This window comes from Grus americana, chromosome 1, assembly GCF_028858705.1.
Source record: "Grus americana isolate bGruAme1 chromosome 1, bGruAme1.mat, whole genome shotgun sequence".
Lineage (NCBI taxonomy): Eukaryota > Metazoa > Chordata > Aves > Gruiformes > Gruidae > Grus > Grus americana.
The window spans coordinates 160,902,642-160,927,265 of NC_072852.1; the positions used below are offsets into that span (position 1 = coordinate 160,902,642).

General features: G+C 39.1%; 1 protein-coding gene across 4 annotated transcripts in view; it reads left to right on the forward strand.

Annotated features, from left to right (window-relative positions):
- STK24 (serine/threonine kinase 24) overlaps window positions 1–24,624 on the forward strand; it is a 73,048-nt gene that overhangs the window by 44,049 nt on the left and 4,375 nt on the right. For all 4 annotated transcript variants that reach the window (XM_054808023.1, XM_054808031.1, XM_054808041.1 and 1 more), the window contains 8 exons: window positions 2,019–2,075; window positions 5,788–5,896; window positions 6,012–6,169; window positions 15,657–15,842; window positions 16,097–16,242; window positions 18,443–18,566; window positions 19,515–19,583; window positions 22,521–22,657. In XM_054808023.1, coding sequence (XP_054663998.1) covers window positions 2,019–2,075; window positions 5,788–5,896; window positions 6,012–6,169; window positions 15,657–15,842; window positions 16,097–16,242; window positions 18,443–18,566; window positions 19,515–19,583; window positions 22,521–22,657 — 986 coding nt within the window. The remainder of the gene's footprint in view (window positions 1–2,018; window positions 2,076–5,787; window positions 5,897–6,011; window positions 6,170–15,656; window positions 15,843–16,096; window positions 16,243–18,442; window positions 18,567–19,514; window positions 19,584–22,520; window positions 22,658–24,624) is intronic.

Below are 24,624 nucleotides of genomic sequence, written 5' to 3' on the forward strand. Positions count from 1 at the left end.
TATGTAGATATTAAGATAGCTTATATTATTTTAAAATTACTTTTTTCTACCAAAAAATGTATTCCAGCTCTCTTAAAATATTTTTAACAAGTCTGTGTTTGTCAAATAATATTAGTTGATTCCTGAAGAAAGGTATCTAAATTTAGCTGCATCTACGTGTTAAAGATAGTGGGTGATGAAGGAACTCTAATCCTGACTCTTACCTAAAAATAGTACAGTTTGTAGAACTGGAGGTAGGTGGGAAGGACTGTGTGCATTTACCTACAGAAGGTGCATTCTGAGATCAGAGTGAGGAGAGATGCAGATGGCACTACAGCTATAATAATGACTAAAAGGCTTAAGTGAGTACTAAGGGCTAAAATTTTCTAATCTCTCAGGGGATTTAGAAAAAGTTAATTTCTGCAACACATTTATCACTTTTCCAAAAATTTTAATCCATCTTTATAGATGAGTATTCAGAGTCTTACCTGCCATGGCTGTGAGTTGTTATTTTTATGTTGTTTTAATTTGCAGGATGAAGCAAATGAGTATTTTTGCTATTTATGTGCTCCTTGCTCTGAGACCCCTTCATTTTTATGCTAGAAGTCTTATGAATGTTTGCGACATAGAGTTAAAACTAACAAATCATAATATAACTTGATAATCATAAAAACTAAACCAAACCCCACCATATGTTCCCCACAGCAATTTCATTTGAATATCTATCTGGTAGATTTAAAACATGTTTCAGGGCTGGTACTGCAAGGAAAAGTTAGACTAACTGCTTATCTTACTGTATTTAGGGATAAGATGCTGCAAGCAGTGGAAAGAAATGGTCAGGTTCAGTCTCTTTCTTAGCATCGTGTATTGTCTATCTTGTGTGAAACATAGTATGTATCAAGCTTTCCCTTGAGAATACAGCAGATGATTTTTTTTTAAACTTTTTTATTAGCTTTTACTTTACTAGCTAAATCTAGCAAATTGCTCTAGTCACCTTAAATAACTTTATTACTAGGTTTTTTTCATCTTTCTTGAACACAGTTGTCCAAAATTCTATACTGTGTATCAGATGTATAAGCATTAGTGGAGAAAACTTACTAGTATTCTTCCTTAGGTCAGAGACAGATGACTGTTCAAGAAAATGAAACAATGCAGGGATGCGAAGAATAAATTTTAAATTAAGTTCAACCTAGACAGGAGTCAGGCTTATTAAAGAAAATATTTTGGAGTATCTGTACAAATAAAGACAATCAACAAAATCAAGACATTTTTCCTAAGGAAAGAAAATTTATTTTATGTAATGTAATTATTATTTGGTGTTCTGAATGTCTATAATCAGGGTTTTAAAATGTAAGTTCATTCTCCTCCATTTTCATTGAGTGGGCCTGTCTGTCTCTTTCTTGTCTCAGAAGACATGTTTGCAAAATGTACTAAGGAGTGTGATAAGAACAACTAGGTGGGTGGCTTTTGAGAGTTACTATGCTGGTGAACTCAGAGGCTCAGAATACTTGTCCAGTTCTAGTCGGCATAAATGCAAGAGATTTCCTTCTACTGCTTGACTCTTTGGTAGTGATTAAAGAGAAATTTCTTCTTCCCTGGGTACTATCTATATTCTAGTAGTATTAGTATCAGTACAAAAAAGAGATACCGTGAAATGAGCTTGAGTGTGACATTAAGAGTATGCATCAATTATTTGGAAGTAATAAACTTCTAATGTCTATGCTCTTACCTATTGGTAAATGTGACATAGCCTTTCCTCTTGTTAATTTAGAGGAACAGAATGAAACTTTGGTGAACACACACAATTGTGTAAAAAGCTTTGACAGACTAAATTAATTCCTTATCAGATGGGACTAAAAATAATATATCTTAAAGAATAATTCAGAGATATTTTGGAGGAACAACTCAATGTTAATGGTGTTTCAAAACTGTAGATTCTTCTACAGCAAAAAGAATGGAACAAGGCCCATTAACTTAATAAATTATATATATTTCTTTTTAAACTTAATAGATTTTTTTGTTGTTTTTTTGTTTTGCAGGATACAAAATTATGGATAATAATGGAATATCTGGGTGGAGGCTCTGCCCTTGATCTAGTAAGTAAATTATGTCTGTTTTTTGTTATTTTACCTCACATAATTATTTTCCTATCTTATAATTCTGGAAACTGTAATATGTCATTTTGCTATGACAATGTTTGCTTCCAGTAAAGGAGAAAAAGTATTTGTCAATGCCAGGAAAATATTCTTTTCCATGAGGCAAGACTGATTATTTGTATAGATGGAAGGGAACTAAGCAACATAATATTGGAAGCAGGGTATAAACATCTTAGAATGGTAACCTTCAGTCAGCCAGAGAACACTAGTGGCTGAAAATAGTTTTTTCTTCTCTTAATTCTGCCACCACGACTCCTCCTAGTGTATACATTTTAACATCTCTTCCCCACCACCACCACCTCCAAACAAACAAACATTTCCCTGTTTGAAGTCCCACTGAAGTCTAAATAGAGACATAAAAGCCATTTAGACTTGTATTAAAAAATACATTTCAAAGGATTAGGAGGAGCTGTGGACTCCTGCATGGGTAAAGAGGCCTTATGGAGAGATCTGGATAGACTACAGAGCTGGGCAATCCCTAACCATATGAAATTTAACAAGAGCAAGTCCCAGATTCTCCACCTGGGATGGAGTAATCCTGGTTGTAAGTACCAATTGGGGGATGAGAGGCTGGAGAGCAGCCCCACAGAAAGAGAGCTGGGGGTTTGGGTTGATGGCAAGTTGAGTGTGAGTCACCAGTGTGCCCTGGCAGCCAGAAGGGTCAGCCGTGTCCTGGGCTGCATCCAGCACAGCATAGCTAGCTGGTTGAGGGAGGTGACCGCTCTATACCGCTGCTGGTGTGGCCCCACCTCAACTACTGTGTGCAGTTTTGGGCACCTCAATACATGAAGGACATCAAACTATTAGAGTGTGTCCAGAGGAGGGTGACCAAGATGGTGAAAGGGCTCGAGGGCAAGACTTAGGAGGAATGACTGAGGTCATGTGATTTGTTCAGCCTGCAGAAGAGAAGGCTGAGGGGTGACCTCATTGCAGTCTACAAGTTCCTCAAGGTGGGCAGCAGAGAAGGGGTCCTCTCTGGGAACCAGCGACAGGACATGAGGAAATGGAATGAAGCTGCGTCAGGGGAAGTTTGGATTGGACATTAGCAAAACGTTCTTCACCAAGAGGGTTGTCAGTCACTGGAACAGGCTCACCTTATTCTGTGTTTGCATGCAGTAAATACACAATAGAACCTTGTAAATTTACTGAACCCTATCTGTTCCATTTGTCTTCTGGCAAAGATTTATGTAACTCTGCAAGGAGATCTGCTTAAGAAAGTGTGATTTTTAGTGATATGGTTCAGGATATTTGAAAGACTAGATTAATTGCATCAGATACAGTAACAAAAAAATTACTCAGTTTTGAATCATAATTCAAAAGGTTCAGTGCACATTGTGTTTTCCATGACTAGATACTGGCCATTTACTTTAGCTATTAAAGAAAAAATAAATAAAATGACATGCCATCTTATATTTATTGAAGGTTTTAAAAATACTATTATAGAAATAAAAATGGATGTCTTAAGTATGTGAAAATTGTCATACCAGTTGAGACTGAATGTCTCGGTAGCATAGTTTGCTGTTCTCAACTGGGGCAACTGAAAAATGCTCGAGGAAAGAGTGAAAGGAAAAAGACTTGTGTAGAAGGATTTAGCTGGTGACATCCAGAAAACAGGAGGCAGTAATAATTGCTGTTGTGCTGCCATATTTTAATTGTATTTGCCTTGTGGAACCCATTTATACCTTTAGTTTCCACATCCTGTTAGAAGGAGTTCTATGGTTGTGTAGAAATGCATAATGTTCCCCATAAAGATAAAGCTTATTTATTGTTGTGATAGCTTTTTCCTGATAGAAGAGCAATTAGAAACTGAGTTTGCTTTTATAAATTAATTATTCTTTGTGCTTTAAAAAGCTATGAAAGAGCAGAAAGAAAACAGCTATTACCGTATTTTCATGTCTTTTTTTTGTAATCATGCACATTTCACTTGTGTGATGACCACATGTTTATTCCCTAAGTTTGTTGCCTAGAAATAGCACAAAGTGTTTGGTTACATCCTGAAATGTTATTAAGAAATTGTTCCACAGAACTGAAATCATCATATAAGTGTATATTAAACATCTTGTGTGTGCTTCATTCATTTTCAGTTTATGTTCTGCTGCGTGTTTTCCTAGTTCTAACATGCATACTATAGTTCTCAACTGGAATCTGGTAGGATAACTGGCACACTTTATCATGTTTCTGTACTCGAGACAAGACTGAATAGGACTCTTGAATTCCATGTTCAAAGTATAGATGTGTCATGTTAGCGTGGTGTTTTCTGTACTCGAATATGCACTGGCTGTTTTGAAAATCACACTTCACAAGAGAAAGTACATTTCATGCAATTACATGTACGTTGTTGTTCAACTTTGAGTGTAGTTTCGGTTTGTGGCTGAGGTACAAATGCTAACATTCTCAATCTTAGTCTCTTTTCACTAACCTCGTCACCTTCCTAGGGTGAGATAACATCTGACAAAAGAGGTTTTCCCCCGTTAGATGTGCTGTGTCATGTTGCCAAGTCTTGAACTGGCACTTGCAGCCTAGCCAGAGCAAAGCCTTTATAATGTCTCAGTGGGTTTCAAGGAGTAGCAATATCATGTATATTATCAAAGCTAAAGAAAAGCAAAACAGACTGTAAGTAAAGCTACAAAGGTAAAACAAATATGTTGTCTGCATTACATGAAATCTTACCTCTGTTCCTACCTCTTAGCTGAGGATTTCTGAGGGATGTAATATTTTCATTTTTAACTGAAAACTTTTATCTGAAATGCTTGCTTTCTCACATAGTGAAGCTTCAGAGATGTAACTCTTTGATTGTGTTTCAGTGACTGCTGTTGTGGAGTAAACTAGAATACTGGAATATTTCCAATATTAATTGTCCACAAAGTTTCAGAGTCTCTCTCAAAATGCTCTTACTGGTTAAGAAGCCTCTCTGGGTAGTGACCTTTCCTCTGTCCATTTAGAGTTAGTAGCATACTCACTTTTAGAATTTATATCAGTTGTACAGAGCTCTGGGATCTTCCACTAATGCTGTTTCTTCTCATAAGAATTAAATTCCTTGAAACCTTTAATTCTATCAATTTGGAGATTTATACTTTCAGTTTTATATGAAAAAAGTTAACTTTTTTACTATGCCATGCTCTGTCAGCCTGGAAGTTTGAGTTGTGTTTTAGAGAGCTTCACAAAATCCCTTGCAGTATATAGTAATAGGATATGTGATTGATGTGGTACCATATATGCCTTAGTTTCTTTCTCACACACTGAGATTTGGGTCCGTATAGGGCCTGTGGAGTTGCACATCTAAGTTCAGTGATTACAATGTAGATGCCAATGTATTTATGACCTGACCACAAAGCAATAACTTGAAACTGTGTCTTTATGGAGCCTTTAACAAACATTTTAAAAGTGTTTTAGATATTTGAAGTATTTCTTTGCTTGTTCATAAGGCCAATTACTTTAGAACTATGTAAATTTTTTTAAAGAGTATTTTGGGTGATATCTCATGTTACAAAGTTAGTAAATTGGAAGTTTTGAGGAGTAACAGAAGGAGTTTTGTAGTCTTGTTATAGTCACAGCATTATTTCTGTTCTCTCTGTTTCTCCTTTTTTATATATATGCATATGTAAACATAACACACACACACATATATGTAAAAATTTCTTGTGTCTCCCAGTTAGAACCTGGCTCACTTGATGAAACCCAGATTGCTACAATATTGAGGGAGATACTCAAAGGACTTGATTACTTGCATTCAGAAAAGAAAATCCACAGAGATATTAAAGGTAAATTGTTTTTTATTTGTGTTGTAATAATATTAGAAGAGCTCATGCAGTATCTGTGAACACCCTTCCAGTGTCAAATGTCTGAATTTCTGCTATTTCCTCTTCTTTATTCCAGCTGCTAATGTATTGCTATCTGAACAAGGAGAAGTAAAACTAGCAGATTTTGGAGTAGCAGGACAACTAACAGATACACAGATAAAGAGGAATACCTTTGTGGGAACACCATTTTGGATGGCACCTGAAGTAATAAAGCAATCAGCGTATGATTCAAAGGTAAGGTATTTCAGGGCATTAGCCAAAGTCCCTTTGTATTTTAACTTGAATTACATAGGTTGGTCTTCAGAACGTAATTAATAACTTTGGCTGTGTCTAGACAGGTGTACGTTTAGATGATACCTAGCAGCTACGAGCTGTTGGCAAAGAAAGCAGCTTTCCTAATTTGTATCCAAACCTTAAGTTTCCTAATGTATTAAGCCCATCCAGATGGCCAGAAATATTACAATATTGACAAGTGCATCCTGTCACTTTTTATCCCACTCTATTGATAAGTATTTTTGATGGTTGTTTAGAAGAGAGAAAATATGTACAAAATGTTAATGTGCTTTTGCTTGTTTTTAGAAAAAAAAATAGCAACACTGTTGAAGAATGCGGATTTAGTGGGTGTGATAGTATTGTTTGAAAGTGCTGTTATTCACCTATGGAAGAATGTGCCACATAGGTCTATACTACTCTCTGACCATGTTCTTTTAGGTATGCCATACAAGGAGGGTTTAATTTAATTAATTTAATTAATTTAATTTAATTTAATTAAATTTACTTATTTTTAGATATTTACTTTACACAGGATTTTGATTTAGCAGTGGTACAGCAGCGTGCTGAAATCACAACACAAGCGCAGTGTGTCAATTGTAATATACAGTTGGATCACAGTAGAAATGTGATTCCCATTGCTGGTCTCCATGTGCTCACCAGCATGGCACTGGGTGTCCTGACTTGCCAGGAAGGAATACATGCATTGAAGCCAGCTCAAGCCCGTTGCTCTTTTCAAAGTTCATTTTGTTGATTACTTGATTTTTATATTTCTGTTAGGCCAAGTTACATATGCACCTCCTTGCTGCCCCTCCCTTCCCCTTCCCCCATGCTGGTCTGCCTAGCTCAGTAAGACATTGCTCTACTGATTATTTCGGGGAAGGCTATTTGTGCAACTCAGTGACCCACTGGTGCAGCTGTGTATCTGAAAAAAAGGTCACCCTCAAGTCCCACTTGTGTTGAGATAAGATCAACTTTCTTTCTGATAATTAGCAGTCATTCCTTATGTTCTTCCCTGAGCTCATCTTTCTTGCCCATCTCCTCTGATCCCCTTTGAGACTTGTTCATGGTCACATCTCCATGCAATGAGACAGGTTGGCCTGTTTCTTTCCACCCTCATCCATGTAAGGAACTTGCAAATACTGACTCTGGCCTAGATTGTTTGCATTATTACTTCCTTCCCTATTTGATATCTTTCTGTAGAGAGGCTTTTTAAAAATAACTAGCAGAGCTCTGTAGAGCCTCTAGACATTTAAATGACCCGAAGTTCCCAATTTGAAGGTTGAGTAAACAGTTTTTTTGGTGGATGGTGGGTTTTGGTTTGTTTTTGGTTTTGAGGTGTTGGTGGTTGGGTTTGTTGGGGTTTTTTGGGTTTTTTAGGTTTGACTTCTGTGATTTTCACTTGGACAAAGCATGATTCAGTCCTCAGGTTTTGAATGCCAGCTGTTTCAGTCTGTAATGTTAGGTGGTCATAAAAAGGTCTTGGATACTTGATCAGTTCCCTAGAAAGCCAGAACTCGAGTTTTGAATGAACTAGAGATACTTATTTGTGACTGTGAGCCTTTTGTCATGTAGAAGTCAGACTAAATTGTACAGATAATAGTTTTGCTGTTGTTGCACAACAACCACTTGAAAAGACCTATTTGTTTTAAGATACTTACGCATATGTGAGAACACAGACATCTGAATCTAACCTCATTTTCCTTCCATAAGCTGGCCATGCTTGAGAGGTTTTAGGCAGGACTGCCCTCTTCATAGCATAGTCCCAGTGAGGTGCAAGGAGTTTCCATTGTGTAGCTGCTGTGTTACCCAGTTTTGTTCTTTGCCTTGTTGAATCCTCTTACTTCCTACATGCTGATGGGTTCCCGATAAAAGCTTGAAAGTGCTCTGTAACACTACCTTGGGCACAGTTCACCTCCTTCTTTCATGCAGTTCATCTGCTTCTTTCCTCGTTTACTGTATGCCTCACACCAACTGTTAAACTGTTTATTGCTCCTTTTCTTATTGGATTAATGGCTTTGCTCATGCTGACTGCTAAAATAGCACAACTGTGCAAGTCGAAGCAAAACCCAAGCTATGACATAAAGCTACTAACTAGGCTAAAGGAAGGCAGATGCATCCTGAGGTCTAACATTGCTAGTTATTGCTATAAAGTTTAAGGTCTCCTGCTGATTCAGCACTATTATCACTTGTCTTAATATTGTGGGCAGATGGTGGATTTCCTGACCATGGCTTACGCTATATTTTCAACATAACTCATGCAAGAATTATTATTTCAGTATATTGATTTCCACTTTAAACAGTTTTGGATATTAAGATACAGTTTGACCTCCTCTGAATTCAGATGTGCTTTTGAGTTAACCATCACGTCAAACAGATTTCAGAATTGAAGAGACAACCTTTTGAGCAATTTCCTTGTGTGAAGCACTTATTCTGTTTTAACCAAAAGCACTTTATTGTCTTTGCATTACTTTAATATTTGAACATTCACTTTAATGTCTCTTTAAGATTGTGTAAAAGTAATGAATACTTAAGCTGGTGATTTTGAATATAGTCTTATTTTTTTCCCCAAACGTATGTTATGGAAATGTATGTATATAATAAATATCTTTTATCTTTTGTTAAGGTAGAGAAGTAGATCTTTTCACAGATAAAAAATGTCTGCATTTTTGAAAAATGTTGTTTAAATTCAGGATTTGACAAATGCATACATTTTGTGTATTTTTTTTTTTTCTTTTAAAAGATGTGAAACTTAACAATGTCAAACCAAGTCCCAATTTATGTTCCCAATACAGTGCTGTCAAGATTATGTGAGGCTTGTTGGACTGCTCTATGCATACGTGAGCTGTGTATTCCTTAATTGTCATACAGAATTTGCCCATTCCATTCTTGCTTTATTCAGTCCCATTCCCAAACTGTTTTGTGTCCTTAAGATATTCCTATTATTCTTTCTCAGACCATATATTGCAAGGTATATTTACAAGGCATTCCAACACTTGTCTTTATTGCCTAAAAATTAATCAAGATACGTAATTTTTGACATAGATACTAAAATTTCAATAGCTTCTGTAAATAATAATTCAGACTGATATATTTAAGAACATAGGATTTCCAGATGGCTTGAGTGAGAGAGTATGTTAGCTATTTGCATTTTAATGTGGTCACTAGCTTAATCTGAGAGGCAATACTGGATAGTAAAAATTTCAAGTTTATTTTTCATTTTCCCTTCTAGTTTGTTTTTAAAGGCCAAGTAGTACAGGGGGGTGATTAAAATCTAGCTGCTAAAGAAACTATCAGCCATGGGGAAAAATAGCAAAATGTCAAAACATGACTATAATCGTTATATTAAAGCTACGACCTGTTTTTTTTAATTTATTTTCCTTTTTTATTTATCTTTTCCCATACCATTTATTTCCTTCTCTCCAAGCTATTTGTTCTTTGATATAATGTCCTCATAGAGTCTTTCCTTTCTTTCTAATTTATGTTATTTTTGGCCATAGTTCATTGTTCTTCCTCCTATTTTGATTCCTTTCTTCATCTGAAGGCTGGCATCTTTTATCTGCTTCAGTTTTCCCATATCTGGTTTTCAGTCCTTTCTACTATGTAATTTTTAATAGAAAAATAAATATTTAATTTTAAAGTGTTTTTTTTTTTCTTGCAGATAGCCTGGTGTTTTTTTTTTTTTTTTTACTTAGAAGAGATTCAGTCAGGCTAAATTTTACTTCTTAGAATGGAAGAGGAAAGGCTTATGACACTACTGCAATAAATAGTAGCTACTAGTGATTTGCTGACTCTCATATGAACTTGGAAGAATAATTTTTGTTCAAGATTTGAAACTAAAAATTATAACATATGCTAAAACTTAGTCATGATATAGTGTCATCGCTTCTTAAGGTCATGCTTCTCCCTCCTCATTTGGAGAACTGATTTGCACCTGTTCTGGAGTTTCATTGTCACAGACAAGCACATCTTAGAAATGCTTAGTTGGATACACATGCAGTTGGTACTTGCATCCCTCTTTTGAGATCCTTTCTTATCTATGAAAGGAGAGATTATGGTTCCAGAGGAATTTGGGGGATTTATTTTGATGCTTCCAACAAGAATGGGTTCCAAAACCCTTCTTGGACTTCAAAGACTTCAGTGTGCAGCCCCCGTTTGGACTTTTTCATTTATTTTTAGCGGAGGAAGGTCACTAGCAGTAGAAAGTTATAAATATATGAGGAAAAAAGAAAGTATTTATATACGTGTGTATGCATGTGGATATCTATGCACACGTACACGTATAAATTTGATTTTTATACTTACATATGCACATGTTCCATCTGTGACTGAAAGTCTGGCAAAAGAAAATCTATTCATTTATATGGCTTTAACACATTCTCTTGAGAAACTGAAACTCAGAATAAATTGGAAATAATAATACTCAGTTGTTGACATTTTTCTTTCATAACCAAAAAAAGCTTTCCTGCTAGAGGGAAGTTACTCACAATTATACTCAGACTTGAGGAGAGCTTAGCTGGTAATGCTGTTATTAAGATAAATGAAACTCAGAGCTCATACATATGTAATCCTCTGTGCTCAGTACAAGATGGCAGTTCTGTAACATGAGTTAACAAAACACCATGTCATTAATTTGATGGTATACTAATTGACTCAGTTTGGTTTTTTTCCCATACATCCTTGCAAAATTAAGTAACTAAGCTCGTAACAATAGAATACTGTCTGAAGAAGGAAGGAGTTTGTTTTTAGTCAGGCAATGTAGCTGTGATGGTGGAATGGATGCATACATTGCAGCTATCAACGCCACAACTTTGGGTGGTGTCAACACCACAACTTTGGGTTCTTTGACAATGGGGTGGCCTACATGGCACCAGGCCTGATGAACCCTGATGGGATTCATCTCTCTCAAAGGGGGAAGAGGATCTTTGCCCAAGAACTAGCAGGGCTCATTGACAGAGCTTTAAACTAGGCTTGAAGGGGGAGGAGGAGAACACCAGGCTTGCCAGCGACATGTTGTGGGACAACGTGCCCAGGTTGGAGGAATGGGGAGCTGGCGAGGGCCCTCAGCCTCCTGCTCAGAGACGTGCTGGATGCACTACAGCACGCTCGAAGCCTACAGGAGACAAGCCAGGGGCTCCGGATGCAACAGGAACCAACAGGGTAACACTGGGAACATACATCAAAAGAATCCCAGCCACCCCAGCCAATAAGTCAGCCTCAACAGGGGCACAACTGAAATGCCTCTACGTGAATGCATGGAGCATGGGGAATAAACAAGAGGAGCTGGAGATGTGTGTGTGCCTGCAAGGCTATGACCTTATTGGTATTACAGAGATGTGGTGGGATAGCTTCAATGACTGGAGTGTTGGGATGGAAGGGTACAGGCTCTTCAGGAAGGACAGGCAGGGCAGGCGAGGAGGGGGTGTCACCCTCTATGTCAGTGACCAGCTGGAGTGCATGGAGTTCCACCTGGGGATGGATGAGGAGCCAACTGAGAGCCTATGGGTCAGGATTAAAGGGAGGGCTGGAGCAGGGGACATCAGAGTGGGGGTCTGCTACAGGCCACCTGACCAGGGGGACCGAGCAGATGGGGCCCTCTATAGGCAGATGGGAGCAGCCTCGTGTTCACAAGCCCTGGCCCTTATGGGGGACTTCAACATCTGTTGGAGGGACAATGCAGCTGAGCGCAAGCAATCCAGGAAGTTCCTGGAACGCATTGATGATAACTTCCTTCTCCAAGTGATAGAGGAGCCCACGAGGAGAGGTCCCATGCTGGACCTTATTCTCACCAATAAGGAGGGCCTGGTAGGGGACGTCAAGCTCAAGGGCAGCCTTGGCTGCAGTGACCACAAAATGGTGGAATTCACGATCCTCAGGGCAGCGAGGAGGGCACACAGCAAGCTCACTACCCTGGACTTCAGGAGAGCAGACTTTGGCGTCTTCAGGGACCTGCTTGGTAGAGTACCATGGGACAAAGCCCTGGAAGGAAGAGGGGCCCAAGACAGCTGGCTAATATTCAAGGGTCACCTCCTCCAAGCTCAGGAGCGATGCATGCCAACAAAGAGGAAGTCAGGCAAATCCACCAAGAGGCCCCCGTGGATGAACAAGGAGCTCCTGGGCAAAGTCAAACAAAAAAAGGAAGCCTACAGAGGGTGGAAGCAAGGGCAGGTAGCCTGGGAGGAATACAGAGAAACTGTCTGAGCAGCCAGGGATTAGGTTAGGAAAGCCAAAGCCCTGATAGAAATTAGTCTGGCCAGGGATGTCAAGGACAACAAGAAAAGCTTCTATAGGTATGTATGTCAGTGATAAGAGGAGGACGAGGGAAAATGTGGGTCCCCTCCGGAATGAAATGGGTGACCTGGTTACCCAGGATATGGAGAAGGCTGAGGTACTCAACGACTTCTTTGCCTCAGTCTTCACTGGCAAGTGCTTGAGCCACACTGCCCAGGTCACAGAAGGCAGGGACTGGGAGAATGCAGAACCGCCCACTGCAGGAGAAGATCAGGTTCAAGAATATCTAAGGAACCTGAAGGTGCACAAGACCTGATGAGTTGCATCTGTGGGTCTTGAGGGAACTGGTGGATGAGGTGGCCAGGCCACCATCATATTTGAGAAGTCCTGGCAGTCCGGCGAAGCTCCCGCCGACTGGAAGAGGGGGAACAGAACCCCCATTTTTAAGAAGGGATAAAAGGAAGACCCAGGGAACTACAGGCCGGTGAGTCTCACCTCTGTGCCTGGCAAGATCATGGAGCAGACCCTCCTGGAGACTATGCTCAGGCACATGGAAAATAAGGAGGTGATTGGTGACAGCCGACATGGCTTCACTAAGGGCAAATCATGCCTGACAAACTTGGTGGCCTTCTATGACGGGGTTACAGCGTCGGTGGGTAAGGGAAGGGCAACTGACGTCATCTAGCTGGACTTGTGCAAGGCATTTGACACTGTCCCGCACGACATCCTTGTCTCTAAATTGGAGAGACATGGATTCGATGGATGGACCACGCGGTGGATAAGGAACTGGCTGCATGGTCGCACTCAAAGAGTTGTGGTCAACGGCTCAATGTCCAAGTGGAGACCACTGACGAGTGGTGTTCCTCAGGGGTCGGTAGAGGGACCGGCACTGTTCAACAACTTTGTTGGCAACATGGACAGTGGGCTCGAGTGCACCCTCAGCAAGTTTGCCGACGACGCCAAGCTGTGTGGTGCAGTCAACACGCTGGAGGGAAGGCATGCGATCCAGAGGGACCTTGACAGGCTGGAGAGGTGGGCCATTGCGAACCGCATGAAGTTCAACAAGGCCAAGTGCAAGGTCCTGCACATGGGTGGGGGCAATCCCAAGCGCAACTATAGGCTGGGCGAGGAATGGATTGAAAGCAGCCCTGAGGAGAAGGACTTGGGGGTGTTGGTGGATGAGAAGCTCAACATGAGCTGGCAGTGTGTGCTTGCAGCCCAGAAAGCCAAACCATGTCCTGGGTGCATCAAAAGAAGTGTGACCAGCAGGTCGAGGGAGGTGATTCTGCCCCTCTACTCCGCTCTGGTGAGACCCCACCTGGAGTTCTGTGTCCAGCTCTGGGGACCCCAGTACAGGAGAGACATGGAGCTGTTGGAGCGAGTCCAGAGGAAGGCCACGAAGATGATCAGAGGGCTGGAGCACCTCTCCTGTGAGGGCAGGCTGAGAGAGTTGGGATTGTTTGGCCTGGAGAAAAGAAGGCTCTGGGGAGACCTTATAGCAGCCTTCCAGTACCTGAAGGGGCCTACAGGAAAGATGGTCAGGGACTGTTTACAAGGGCATGGAGTGACAGGACAAGGGGTAATGGCCTTAAGCTGAAGAAGGGTCGATTTAGATTAGATGTTGGGAAGAAATTCTGTACTGTGAGAGTGGTGAGGCACTGGAACAGGTTGCCCAGAGAGGCTGTGGATGCCCCATCCCTGGCAGTGTTCAAGGCCAGGTTGGATGGGGCTTTGGGCAATGTGCTCTAGTGGAGGGTGTCCCTGCCCATGGCAGGGGGGTTGGAATTAGATGGTCTTTAAGGTCCCTTCCAACCCAAACCATTCTGTGATTCTATGATTCTATCAGCCTGTAGTCCTATATGAGTTAGTCAAAGATAACCTAGCATATCAATTGAGCAAAGAGTAGGGGATTAGAGGGACGCTTAGTACGGACAGCAGTGATAAATCTCTATCCAGTACCTAGAAATAGGTCTGTTTACAGCATAGCAATGTTCCAAATGCTCTGAGAGTAAAACCAGGCAGCTCACTTCAGATCTTTCCTCTGTTCCTGACAATAAGTCTTTGTTCTACTTCAAAACAAACAGAAAAAACCAAAACATAAATATTTTTAATTGGTATCTTGTCCTTTGGAACATACACTTCTATGAAATTTTTTTCTTTCACCTTTCTGAGGGGTTTATTCATGCGTTCTTTTGACTTTTAGTTCTGTTATTTCAGCAGAACGTAGAGAATTATGATGCATTACTTCACATTACTTCAGGCAGATTTGGCAATAGGATTTGGATCTAGGAAGACAGCATTCCCTAGAAAGAGTATCACATTTTGATGATGAAAACCTGTGAAACAAGTATATTTAAATAATCGTCCCCGAAAAACCAATATGCATATTGTGGCATCCAGCAACAATGTGAATGGAACTCATCAATGAAATTAAACGGTAGCAGATCTAGCACTGGTCTCTGCTGCATTACTTGATTTGTCCCTCTAACTTGGCAAGTGACCCTTTGGATCTGCATTTTGCATGTGCATGACTTGATTTGGATCAGGCCTTCTTGGCCTACAAGACGTGGCTCACAGGAGAAGGTCTACAAAGCAGATTGGGTAGAAAAGTGTGGTCAATAGTTCAGAAGCTACTTGGACCAAATACTTAACTGGGTTGAAATCTTGGGCTGAAAAAGTTGAATAATACTGTTCTAGACTGCATTTCTCTAGTCTGTGAATAAGAATGATGTATAAGACAGTATTAAACCTCAGGAAGACTATAGTCTAATGTATTAAATTTCTGATGGTTGTACTAGCTGATGCTTATTGAAGAAAAATCTTGTGCATAACACTTTCCTTTATGCCAATATTTGAGTCTTGCCCCATATTTATATAATGTACTTGAATATGGTGGATAACGTGCTAGTTTATAACAACTCTACCATTACTTCTTAAAAATATTTGTGTTTCAAGATCAGTCATAACTGCTGTTGAGGTAGTATTGATTTCAAAAAGTTTTAAAACTCTAGTAAGTGGAACTGCTTTATGCTGTAGAGTAAAAATGACCAAGGAACTCTGTGTACTTTATTTCATGTGGTTAACCTCATAAACCAGACCATGATAACAAAAACAATTTACATATTAAATTATTTACATTAGATGTTTATAATGTACCTTTGCAAGCAACAGTGTTTCTTCTCTTTCTCTGACATAATCTTACAAGCATTGTTTCTTACAGGCAGATATCTGGTCATTAGGCATAACAGCCATAGAACTTGCAAAAGGAGAGCCACCTCATTCAGACTTACATCCAATGAAGGTTTTGTTTCTCATTCCTAAGAACAATCCACCAACACTGGAAGGAAACTTCAGCAAATCCCTTAAAGAATTTGTTGAGGCCTGCTTAAACAAGGACCCAAGCTTTGTGAGTTTCATCTGTTTGTCAGTGTGTAGTAGAGAACTTGACTGGTTTACATGAATTACATGAATAGGTGCAGTTCAGCTTTTCTAATATGGGGCAACATATTCACAAGCTTCCCCCCCCCCCCTTAAGATACTGTATATATTTAAAATCTCATTTGTATCAAGACTGAAGTCTGGATTTCTTAATCTTTTTATAGTGAGTCACTTAACAGTCTCAAACGCAGTTAAAAAAAACAAACTTTTTTTTTTTTTAAGAGACCTACGGCAAAAGAGCTCTTAAAACACAAATTCATTTTACGAAACTCAAAGAAAAATTCCTACCTGACTGACCTTATTGATAGGCACAAGAGATGGAAGTCTGAACAAAGTCATGACGACTCCAGTTCTGATGACTCAGATACGTAAGTTTTAGTTTGTAAAATATCCTTTGTAAGTAAGGAGCCAAGTAGTTATTTTTAGCACGTTTTCCTGTGTTCTGTTATTTACAGCTTTTCAGCTTAGCAGCCTTGGTAAACTAATGAAATCTTGATTTCAGTGTTGCAAGGGATTTCATGCAAATAGTCACTGAGAACAATTCTTCTGGCCCATTCTATACTACCTTCTCTTTTATGTAGGGTCTAGGGCCCTCCCTAGACATAAGGCCAACTGTTACTTGTGTCGTGCCTCACCCTGCGTGGCCAGGTAGCAGTGTGCACGTGCACTGTCGTGTGTGTGCGCCTGGCCACCGAAGGAGGGGAGTTGTCTCCTTGGTGGCAGGTTGTCCCTCACTTTGGCTATCTGAGTAAACAGGCAGAAGCATATCCTTGCATATAAGAGAGGGACAATGTTTCTGTGATAATGGGGTTTTGGGGTACAAACCATATTACCTAGGTTTTTTTATGAGAGGGTTTTTTTTTTTTTCCTATCCTTCCAGGAAAGTTGGGCCATTACAGCGTGACAGTAATGAAATGTCAAATTATTTATTGTATTGAAAAAGGAGAAGTGTTATAAATATTTTCAGATTTCTTTCCTTTCCAATTTTTACTTCTCTCTATCAAATTTTGATGGAGCTGTTCAATAGGTTCACAAGTTGGTTTCCTTAGGAAACCAAGTTACAAATAGTTATGACTCAGTTAAAAAGTTAACTTTGTTAGTCTAGAAGTAATTTTGAAAATCAGATGATCAGGTATGATCAGATTATATGCTTGAGAAAATCAAGTGAAGAGATTGCCACCATTTATTCACAAATGGATTAAATTCCTCATAATAAAGACAACACAACTATTCTCTGCAATTCCAGTCTGTGTGCTAATGGCAGGCATCAGGCTGGTTATGATTTCTCAGCTGCCATTACAGCTGTACATTTGTCCTACATTATTAATGGCTTCATGCCTTCCAGTGATCACAGTTCCAGCCCAAAACCAGGTCTGATTTGGAAGGTAAATTACTAGTCCTAAAACTGGTCTCAGATCAGTTACTAACTGAACTTTGAGGTTACAGTTCATTGTTCCTGTGGAATATCAGACCAGCTTTGATAGCTTGTCACAGGGGAGTAGTGGAATTAGAGTGGTTATTGAGTGCTCGTGAGACAATGTAATGTTATGTGTAAGTCTGCTTTCCCCTCCTCTGCATCCACAGCAGCCCTTGTGATAAAAGGGTGAGTTGATTTGGCATGGTGGAATACTAACTTTCCAAATGGATAAATATTTTTCTATTGGATCAGCTTGCTAGAGCTAACGTATACATGGAAGGTAGACCTGCCTCTTTCAGTGACAGACAGAAGTTTTATGTGACTTCAAGCAGAAATCATGGAGAATTTTTTTACACTGATCACGTGCTTTTTGATTTGTTGGCTGTACTAAATACATTTTGTACAGTGGCCACTAGGTGCCCTTTTAACTGTGGTTTTCTTGCAAATCACTCTTAATTCACAGATCAGAAAGAAATGAATTTAGAGAAGGATATTTCTGGTAGTGAGAGGAGAAATGTAATGCAGTGACTGATGTGTGTCAGAATAAATACTTTTGTTCTTTAACGTAGCAGGAGTTACAGAAAAAAATACTATGCCATCCACAAAAAATGAGGCAAAAGATTGATTTATGGTGATGTAGTTTGTTAAAGCCATGCTGTATCTGTACTTTTTTTAGCCAATTTTTTTGAAGTGGGAAATTTACCTTGCTAACAGGCTGGGGATGAACTGTCGTCTTCAAAGGTGTTCTAAAATAATGTCTCAGCTGTTTTTCTAGGTAAAAAAGTGAATTAAGACTTCTAATCTTTTTTCCCCCCTTCCCTAATAACTTGAGGTAATCTGCTAAAGCCAGTTTTCAGATAGCAGTAAAACACTTCATGTTAATTGTTTATGTAGCTTGGGAAAATGTTTTCAATCTGTAATGCCTCTCTCTCTTTTTGAAGTTAATTTAACATTTAGTGAAGTATCTCGATTTTGTTTTTTTTAATTTCCCCAATTACATTATTTTTCATACTTGTCTTTATACTTATTAGCTTGCACAGTAGAATTCTGATTTTGGTTTTGACTGTATTTTTTTGTGTTTGGAATGTATATTGAATGAACATGGACAATAAGATGTAGGTAATAAAAACTTTTTTTTGCCTCCCTTGAAGTGAACCAGATGGCCAGGCTTCAGGTGGGAGTGATTCAGGGGAGTGGATCTTTACAATAAGAGAAAAAGACCCCAAGAATCTAGAGAATGGAGCAGCTGAGCCTTTGGAGTTGCAAAGAAATAAGGTGCTGAAAATATTGACTGTATTATACAAGGAGATAATTCTTGCTTTAATGATTTAGTGGAGTGATTTTTATTTTATAGCTTTAAAAGCCTTTAAATTGTAAAACTTTCAGAACTCTTGCTAAAAATGTATATTCTACAGTTTACTTTGACAAAACATTTTGAGTAAGTCTTGATGTTTGGGTATTCTGTACACATGTCCTTTTTCTGTATTTCATGAAATATGTACCAAAATATTTCTGTGGTTTGTGAAATATTTCCACTGGAGGAAGACGAGGTGATATTTTATTTTTAAACTCTTCCTTCTGTAAAGTAAATATAAACCTGTACGGTATAAAGCTAGGCTGGGGTTTTGGGGAAGGCATTCTGGTCGTTTAGGAAAAAAAGACTACAATGTAGCAAAGAATAGAATGTGCATGTGTCCAAAGAAAACCTCCAAAACCCCTACAAAACCCCAGAATAAGGGATGTTTAGGAGCTTCTGCATTGTATTTTCTGCAGCCTGTGTGGCTGGGGTTGCTACCCAGCCTCTGAAAATTCTGTATGTGTGTTCTTATCAGAACTGGAGAAATATAAGAAAAATATTGTATCATATGGGTGGAACCTAGTAAATATCAGCATGGCTATAATTTAGTAGGATTGTGGGGCTTTTGTGGGGGGGGTTTTGTTTTTTTGTTTTTTTTTTTTTTGTTTTTTTGTTTTTTTTTAATTTATTTTGAGCTTGTATGTATTTTAGGTGCTGCAGGCTCAAATTTTAATTCAGCCTCCATTTTCCACAGTGCTTTGGAATTGTCTGTAGTAGAACATTTTACATATTTGTATATACATAGAAATGGATTTTTCAAGAAGTATAGCATGTTGGAACTATTTTTTTCTTTAATTAGAAACAGAATATAATAAGGAAGCTTTTTTCCAGAAATAAAATTGGTCAGAATTTTGTTTTCTTTAAAGGAAAAGGATATCCCAAAGAGGCCTCTGTCCCAATGCCTGTCTACAGTTATATCCCCTTTATTTGCAGAGGTAAGTTATTGCTTTTAAACTTAACAATTCCAGGATTTATGTCTCTGAAAAATATGATGAATGACACCTAAGGTTTCTACAAGACATTTGGATCTTACTGCGTTACAGTTTTAGCTGTACCCTTTGCTTTCATGCACGTCTGCTTTTGAGATCTTTGTTTTGCTTCTAACAGTACTTCATATGCCTGGTAGCAACATCAACAGTGCTAGCCTAAAGCAATAAACATGAAAAACAAAAAGGTATGTAAATGTTTGGATTGCAGCATTCCGTTTTTTTTACACTGCTATATCTCTTTATCTGTCATTTTATCTGTTACAAATTTTAAGTTCTTCAGTGTTCCAAGATATGGTTGTGGACCAGATCAGCAAGAACTTAACTTTTGAGTTTCAGTGTTGAAAACTATATTTTGTTCCCATTCTGAATTTTACATTTTTTATATTTGTTTTTTCCAAATACTTAAAAACAACTTTAAAAAAATCATATGAAGGGGAAGCCAGATATTTATGAAGATGTGACTATTTTAAAAAGTTGATAGACTCTAAGAAACAAAAATTCCCCTCTCACCCTACCTTTGATATGAAATTTTTTGTTTAAATAATGATTTCAGTCATTGTAACTGTTACAGAAACAAAGAGAAATTATTCTAATAAAAGAATGTTGTCTTACTTCTGTTCTAATGAATAAAGTCCTGCTTCAGAGGATTATCATTGAATTTTGCACGCTGCTCATTAAGAATATTGAGTGCAGTAAAGCAATTAAACTTTATTTAAAGGGGATTACCTCTGTATTGGTTATGTGGACTCCAGTATTAAGTCAGCCTGTCATTCTCCTATGTAAACATATTAAATGGGGATTTTTTTTGGCATTTTCCATTGCAGTTCTTAATGTATTACCCACTTGCCTGCCTCTGAGAATTTTCTTTCAATTCCCTGCCCTTCCATCTCCCAAACATTTTTCTGGTTACTGTGCATCTCCTTTAGGTCTTCCTTCTTTTCCAATACACCAAGCATGATATCGGTCCTGCATCCACTGTCTTCCACACTCTATCCTCCATTTTTATCCTTTATTTTTAATTTTCTCTCCACTATGCCCTTTATTACCTGTGTTCTAGATATCTCTGCTCTGGGTTCTTCCTTCCGATGATATTGCAAACTAGTTGCTGTGTCATTCTTTGCCTTTCTTGCTTCCCATTTTCATTTTCAAGGCAGTTATTTTAATTGAAGTTTGCTGATCCGGTGGATACATGATTCCCCCGCACTGCTGCAGCAACACGAACATTTATCATTGCAGTCCTTATTAAGATTGTCATTTACTTTCATCTCTATAGTGTGTAGGGGCTACAGAAAAATTTTTCCTCAGATGCTTGTTTGTTGTATCTTTTCATGCTATGGGAGAAGACTGTTAGTCTTGTGTCTGCTGTTTGGTTCTTACTTTAGACTCCTCTTCCATGCAACTTCCGGTGGATAGCCACAACTTTCCCAAACTGTTCCAGAATCTCATTGCAGGGTTTCCTTTTTCTTATGGGCATGGCTACTGTCTCTGTTGTCTGGAGGAAGCCATATGTTACATTTTCAGTGTTCCATTTGTTTAGCATTCAAACCACAGATAATCTGCACCTACAGGAATTTTTACTAGTTAAATTAGTGAGTTACTCCGTGGAACTCCTCCAAAAAGAACAAAGCTGGTCATTCAGAGCTTTTTGTCATCATGGAGGCTTCAAAGCTTTTGGCACAGAAGACAGGTGTTAAAACCAGCTGCATCCTTCTCCTTCGGTTGAACTCTGATACAACTTAGGAGCCTTGGCTGAAGAGGCTTGCTCAGCTATGGGGCCCTGCCTCTCTGTGTTGCTGGAAGTAATGTGTAATGTGAAGCTTGGTGCATTTCAGCAAAGCAATTAAAAAAACCCCTCCAACTAACAAAATGCCCAACCCCAAATGAAAAAAATACCCCAAACAACAGAAAACAAAACACACCCTGAAAATGAACAAAGTTGTCATGCTTGTCAGTTATTTGTGATCTTCAGTGACCAGCTACCACCCTGATGTGCTTTCTTTCTCCTTATCAGGGGATGCTGGCTGAGTACTGCATGCTGTGACTCATTCTGTGGGTTCCTTTTTGAAGGCAGGAGATCCTTTGTTGTAATGTTCCCACTATTGTCTACTTCTGTCATCTTGTCCTCAAGCTGTGATTTCCCAGTTTAGACTAAGAAAGGGTTATTACTGGGAAAAGAAAAGGCATTTGTGTCTTCCTGTTACCTATGCTTTGCATGAAAGATCTCACTCTTGAGCATCCTGGATGTAATGAGAAGAGAACACAAGCAGCACCAGCCAACAAAGAATGCAGAAGCCTTCCTACTGCTGCGGTTGTACCTCAGCTGTTGTACACGCAGAGTCCTCTTGATTTCCTTTTGTTGAGATCTGAGTTACTCTCAGGAGGGTGCCCTAACATACCTATAAGCCATCGCTAAATGTGAAACTAGAACAATGATTATGTCCTCTGTGTTTTCCCTTTCAAGACTCAGATTCCTTTTTAAAGAAAAAACTTTCCTCAATGCCCATGACAACTCTTGAGCTGACACCTGTTTAAAGTCCACTTCAGGAAGTCCTGAAAGGCAGCTTTACTGCTTGGACATCTCTGAAGAACTTCATTGCCGCTTTGCTCCCTCCGGAATGTCTTGTATTACACAACTCGAAATCATCTATTAATTCTGCTTTCTGCTGTTTTCTGGGGATCATGCTTACTCCATGTGATAATGCCGTGTGCTATACTTAAGTAGGGCCAAAAGGGTATGCCTGCCCATATTATATCCCAGAAGGTGTCGAATCGTGACACTGTGAACACTGGTGGTCACTTCCTAACAAGCTTTTTCATTAGATTGTTTATAGAAATATTTATGAATATCTTACATTAATACATCTCTTCCTGTTTTTCTTTCAGTTGAAAGAGAAGAGTGAAGTGTGTGGCGGTAACACAGATTCCATAGAAGAACTGAGAAAGGCTATTTATTTAGCTGAAGAGGCTTGTCCGGGCATTGCAGATAACATGGTGTCACACCTTGTGCAGAGGCTTCAGAGGTAATGAAACTGTTTCACTAGGGGTTACAGAAAATTGCAGATCTGATTCTACAAATATTTGACTAGTGTTAAATTGAAAGAATTAATTTCTATTTATCATAGAGGAAAAAAACCACTTGTGCTTACAGTTTTGTACAACTGTGTTTGCTTAGTAGGAGAAAACCTTAATCGTATCAGCAGTTCTGACTTCCAGCTCAGGTATTAGCCTGTATGTACATTCGTCCTGTTGGTGTGCATATTGTGTGTCAAATGAGAATGGACAGCCTTTTCCCTTTGCAGGTCCTGTAAGGGACATTCATGCTTTCTTAGTGTCTGGGTGTGTGTTGCACAGGATGCCCTGTGTCACACTCAATTTCTTCTACCCACTTAGATAAATGGACTGTTCAGTTAGTATGTGACTGAATGAAACAGAAACTAAGTGGTTCCTTGTTCATTCATTAAAGATAGTCTGTATGGCCCTTCGGTGGTACCTCCATAGCTTCAAAAAGTAATTACTTAAAAAAAAAATACTACATCAAAAGGCCAGATTTCGTAAGAGATTTTCTAACTGCCTAGGTTAGGAATACATTCTTAACAAACACTCAATTTGCTGGTCTTTTGAATGCTACACAAGAAGAGATCAGGGCTATAAATTTCAGGATTGCTGCTTGAAGAGACTTTAAATCCAACCTTGAATCCAGGAGCTTACAGCTGTTGTGAATTTATACCACCCGGGTTGGATTGCTTGGTACTATTAAGAACTCATGGCAGTAATTGATCATGGACTGCTGCCTTGAAAAAGGTCACCCTGAGCAGGTGTCTCCCTTATACTGTCTCTAACCACAGCTTGGTAAACTTTAAGAATTCACACCTTTGAAGTTAAAGCAGAGGATTGCCAAGCTGACACTTCGTCATGCAGTAAAAATCAATGCAAAGAGATCTGCAAGCAATTGTGTTTCTTGCTTTCTGGGCAGTTAAGCATGGAGCCCAGTCAGCATCTGTAGTGTTAAAAGGTCACTCCTTGATGCCAGATGTCCTGATTCTCCTTTTAGTTGATCCTGGCAGGCTTGAAAGAGTTTCTGGAGCTTCCATGTCAGTTTGCTTCCATTAGGGGTTCCAGAACTGACCCCAGTCATTCATCAGCCCAGTATTTTAGTGTGAAGTTTCGATCAGTCTGGTACAGAGCCTTCCTGGAACTGGGGACCTCAAAGACTTTTGATGCTGCAATTGAAGGTGAAAATGACCATGCAAAGACAGGCTTTCCACTGGGCACTTCTTTTGTGGATGCTGGAGATGATCTTACTTGTTCCTGACAAGCAACAGTCATCATTTTTGTCCTGGGAGACAGGTCTTAGAACCCTTTATGTACCTATTTAGCATTTTGTTTTCCTTCTGTTGTGCTTCCTTGGACTATTGCTGGTTTTGTCACTTATTATGTCTTATAACAGGGGAGGCAGGCAATTAATTTTCTTTGAAGGGGAGAGAGAAATATTGATAGAGAACATTTGTTGATGGCTCATGTCTGGGTGAACTTTCTCTTATACCAGGGATGATATTCAGCTAGTATGTGATCATGACTAGTGCTCCTTCCAGAAAGTGCGAGAAGTGAATGGCAGGATCCCCCCCCGCCAAAGAGGAGTTTGAACTATCCCATAGCTTAGTAGATATCCCTCATGGACAAAGCTATTTTGGAGCTAGTCAGCTTCTGAAAAAAGAGTTTCTTGTTTGAGTACTACAAGAAGTATGCTCTGTTACATCATTGTCATTTACAGTATTCACTTGCAATATCCTCTCAATTTGATAGCTGAAGATGGCTCTTCAACAACATCTTTCTAATGAGATTTTTCAGTCCTTCTATGATTGGTTAAAACTGGATTTCCCAAGTTTGTCTGAATGAATTAGTTGGGATGCTCAGAAGAGAAGTGCCCAAGAACTTGAGTGAATCCACTTACCTTCCCCCTCCAATTCTGATCTCTGATGTTTTATAA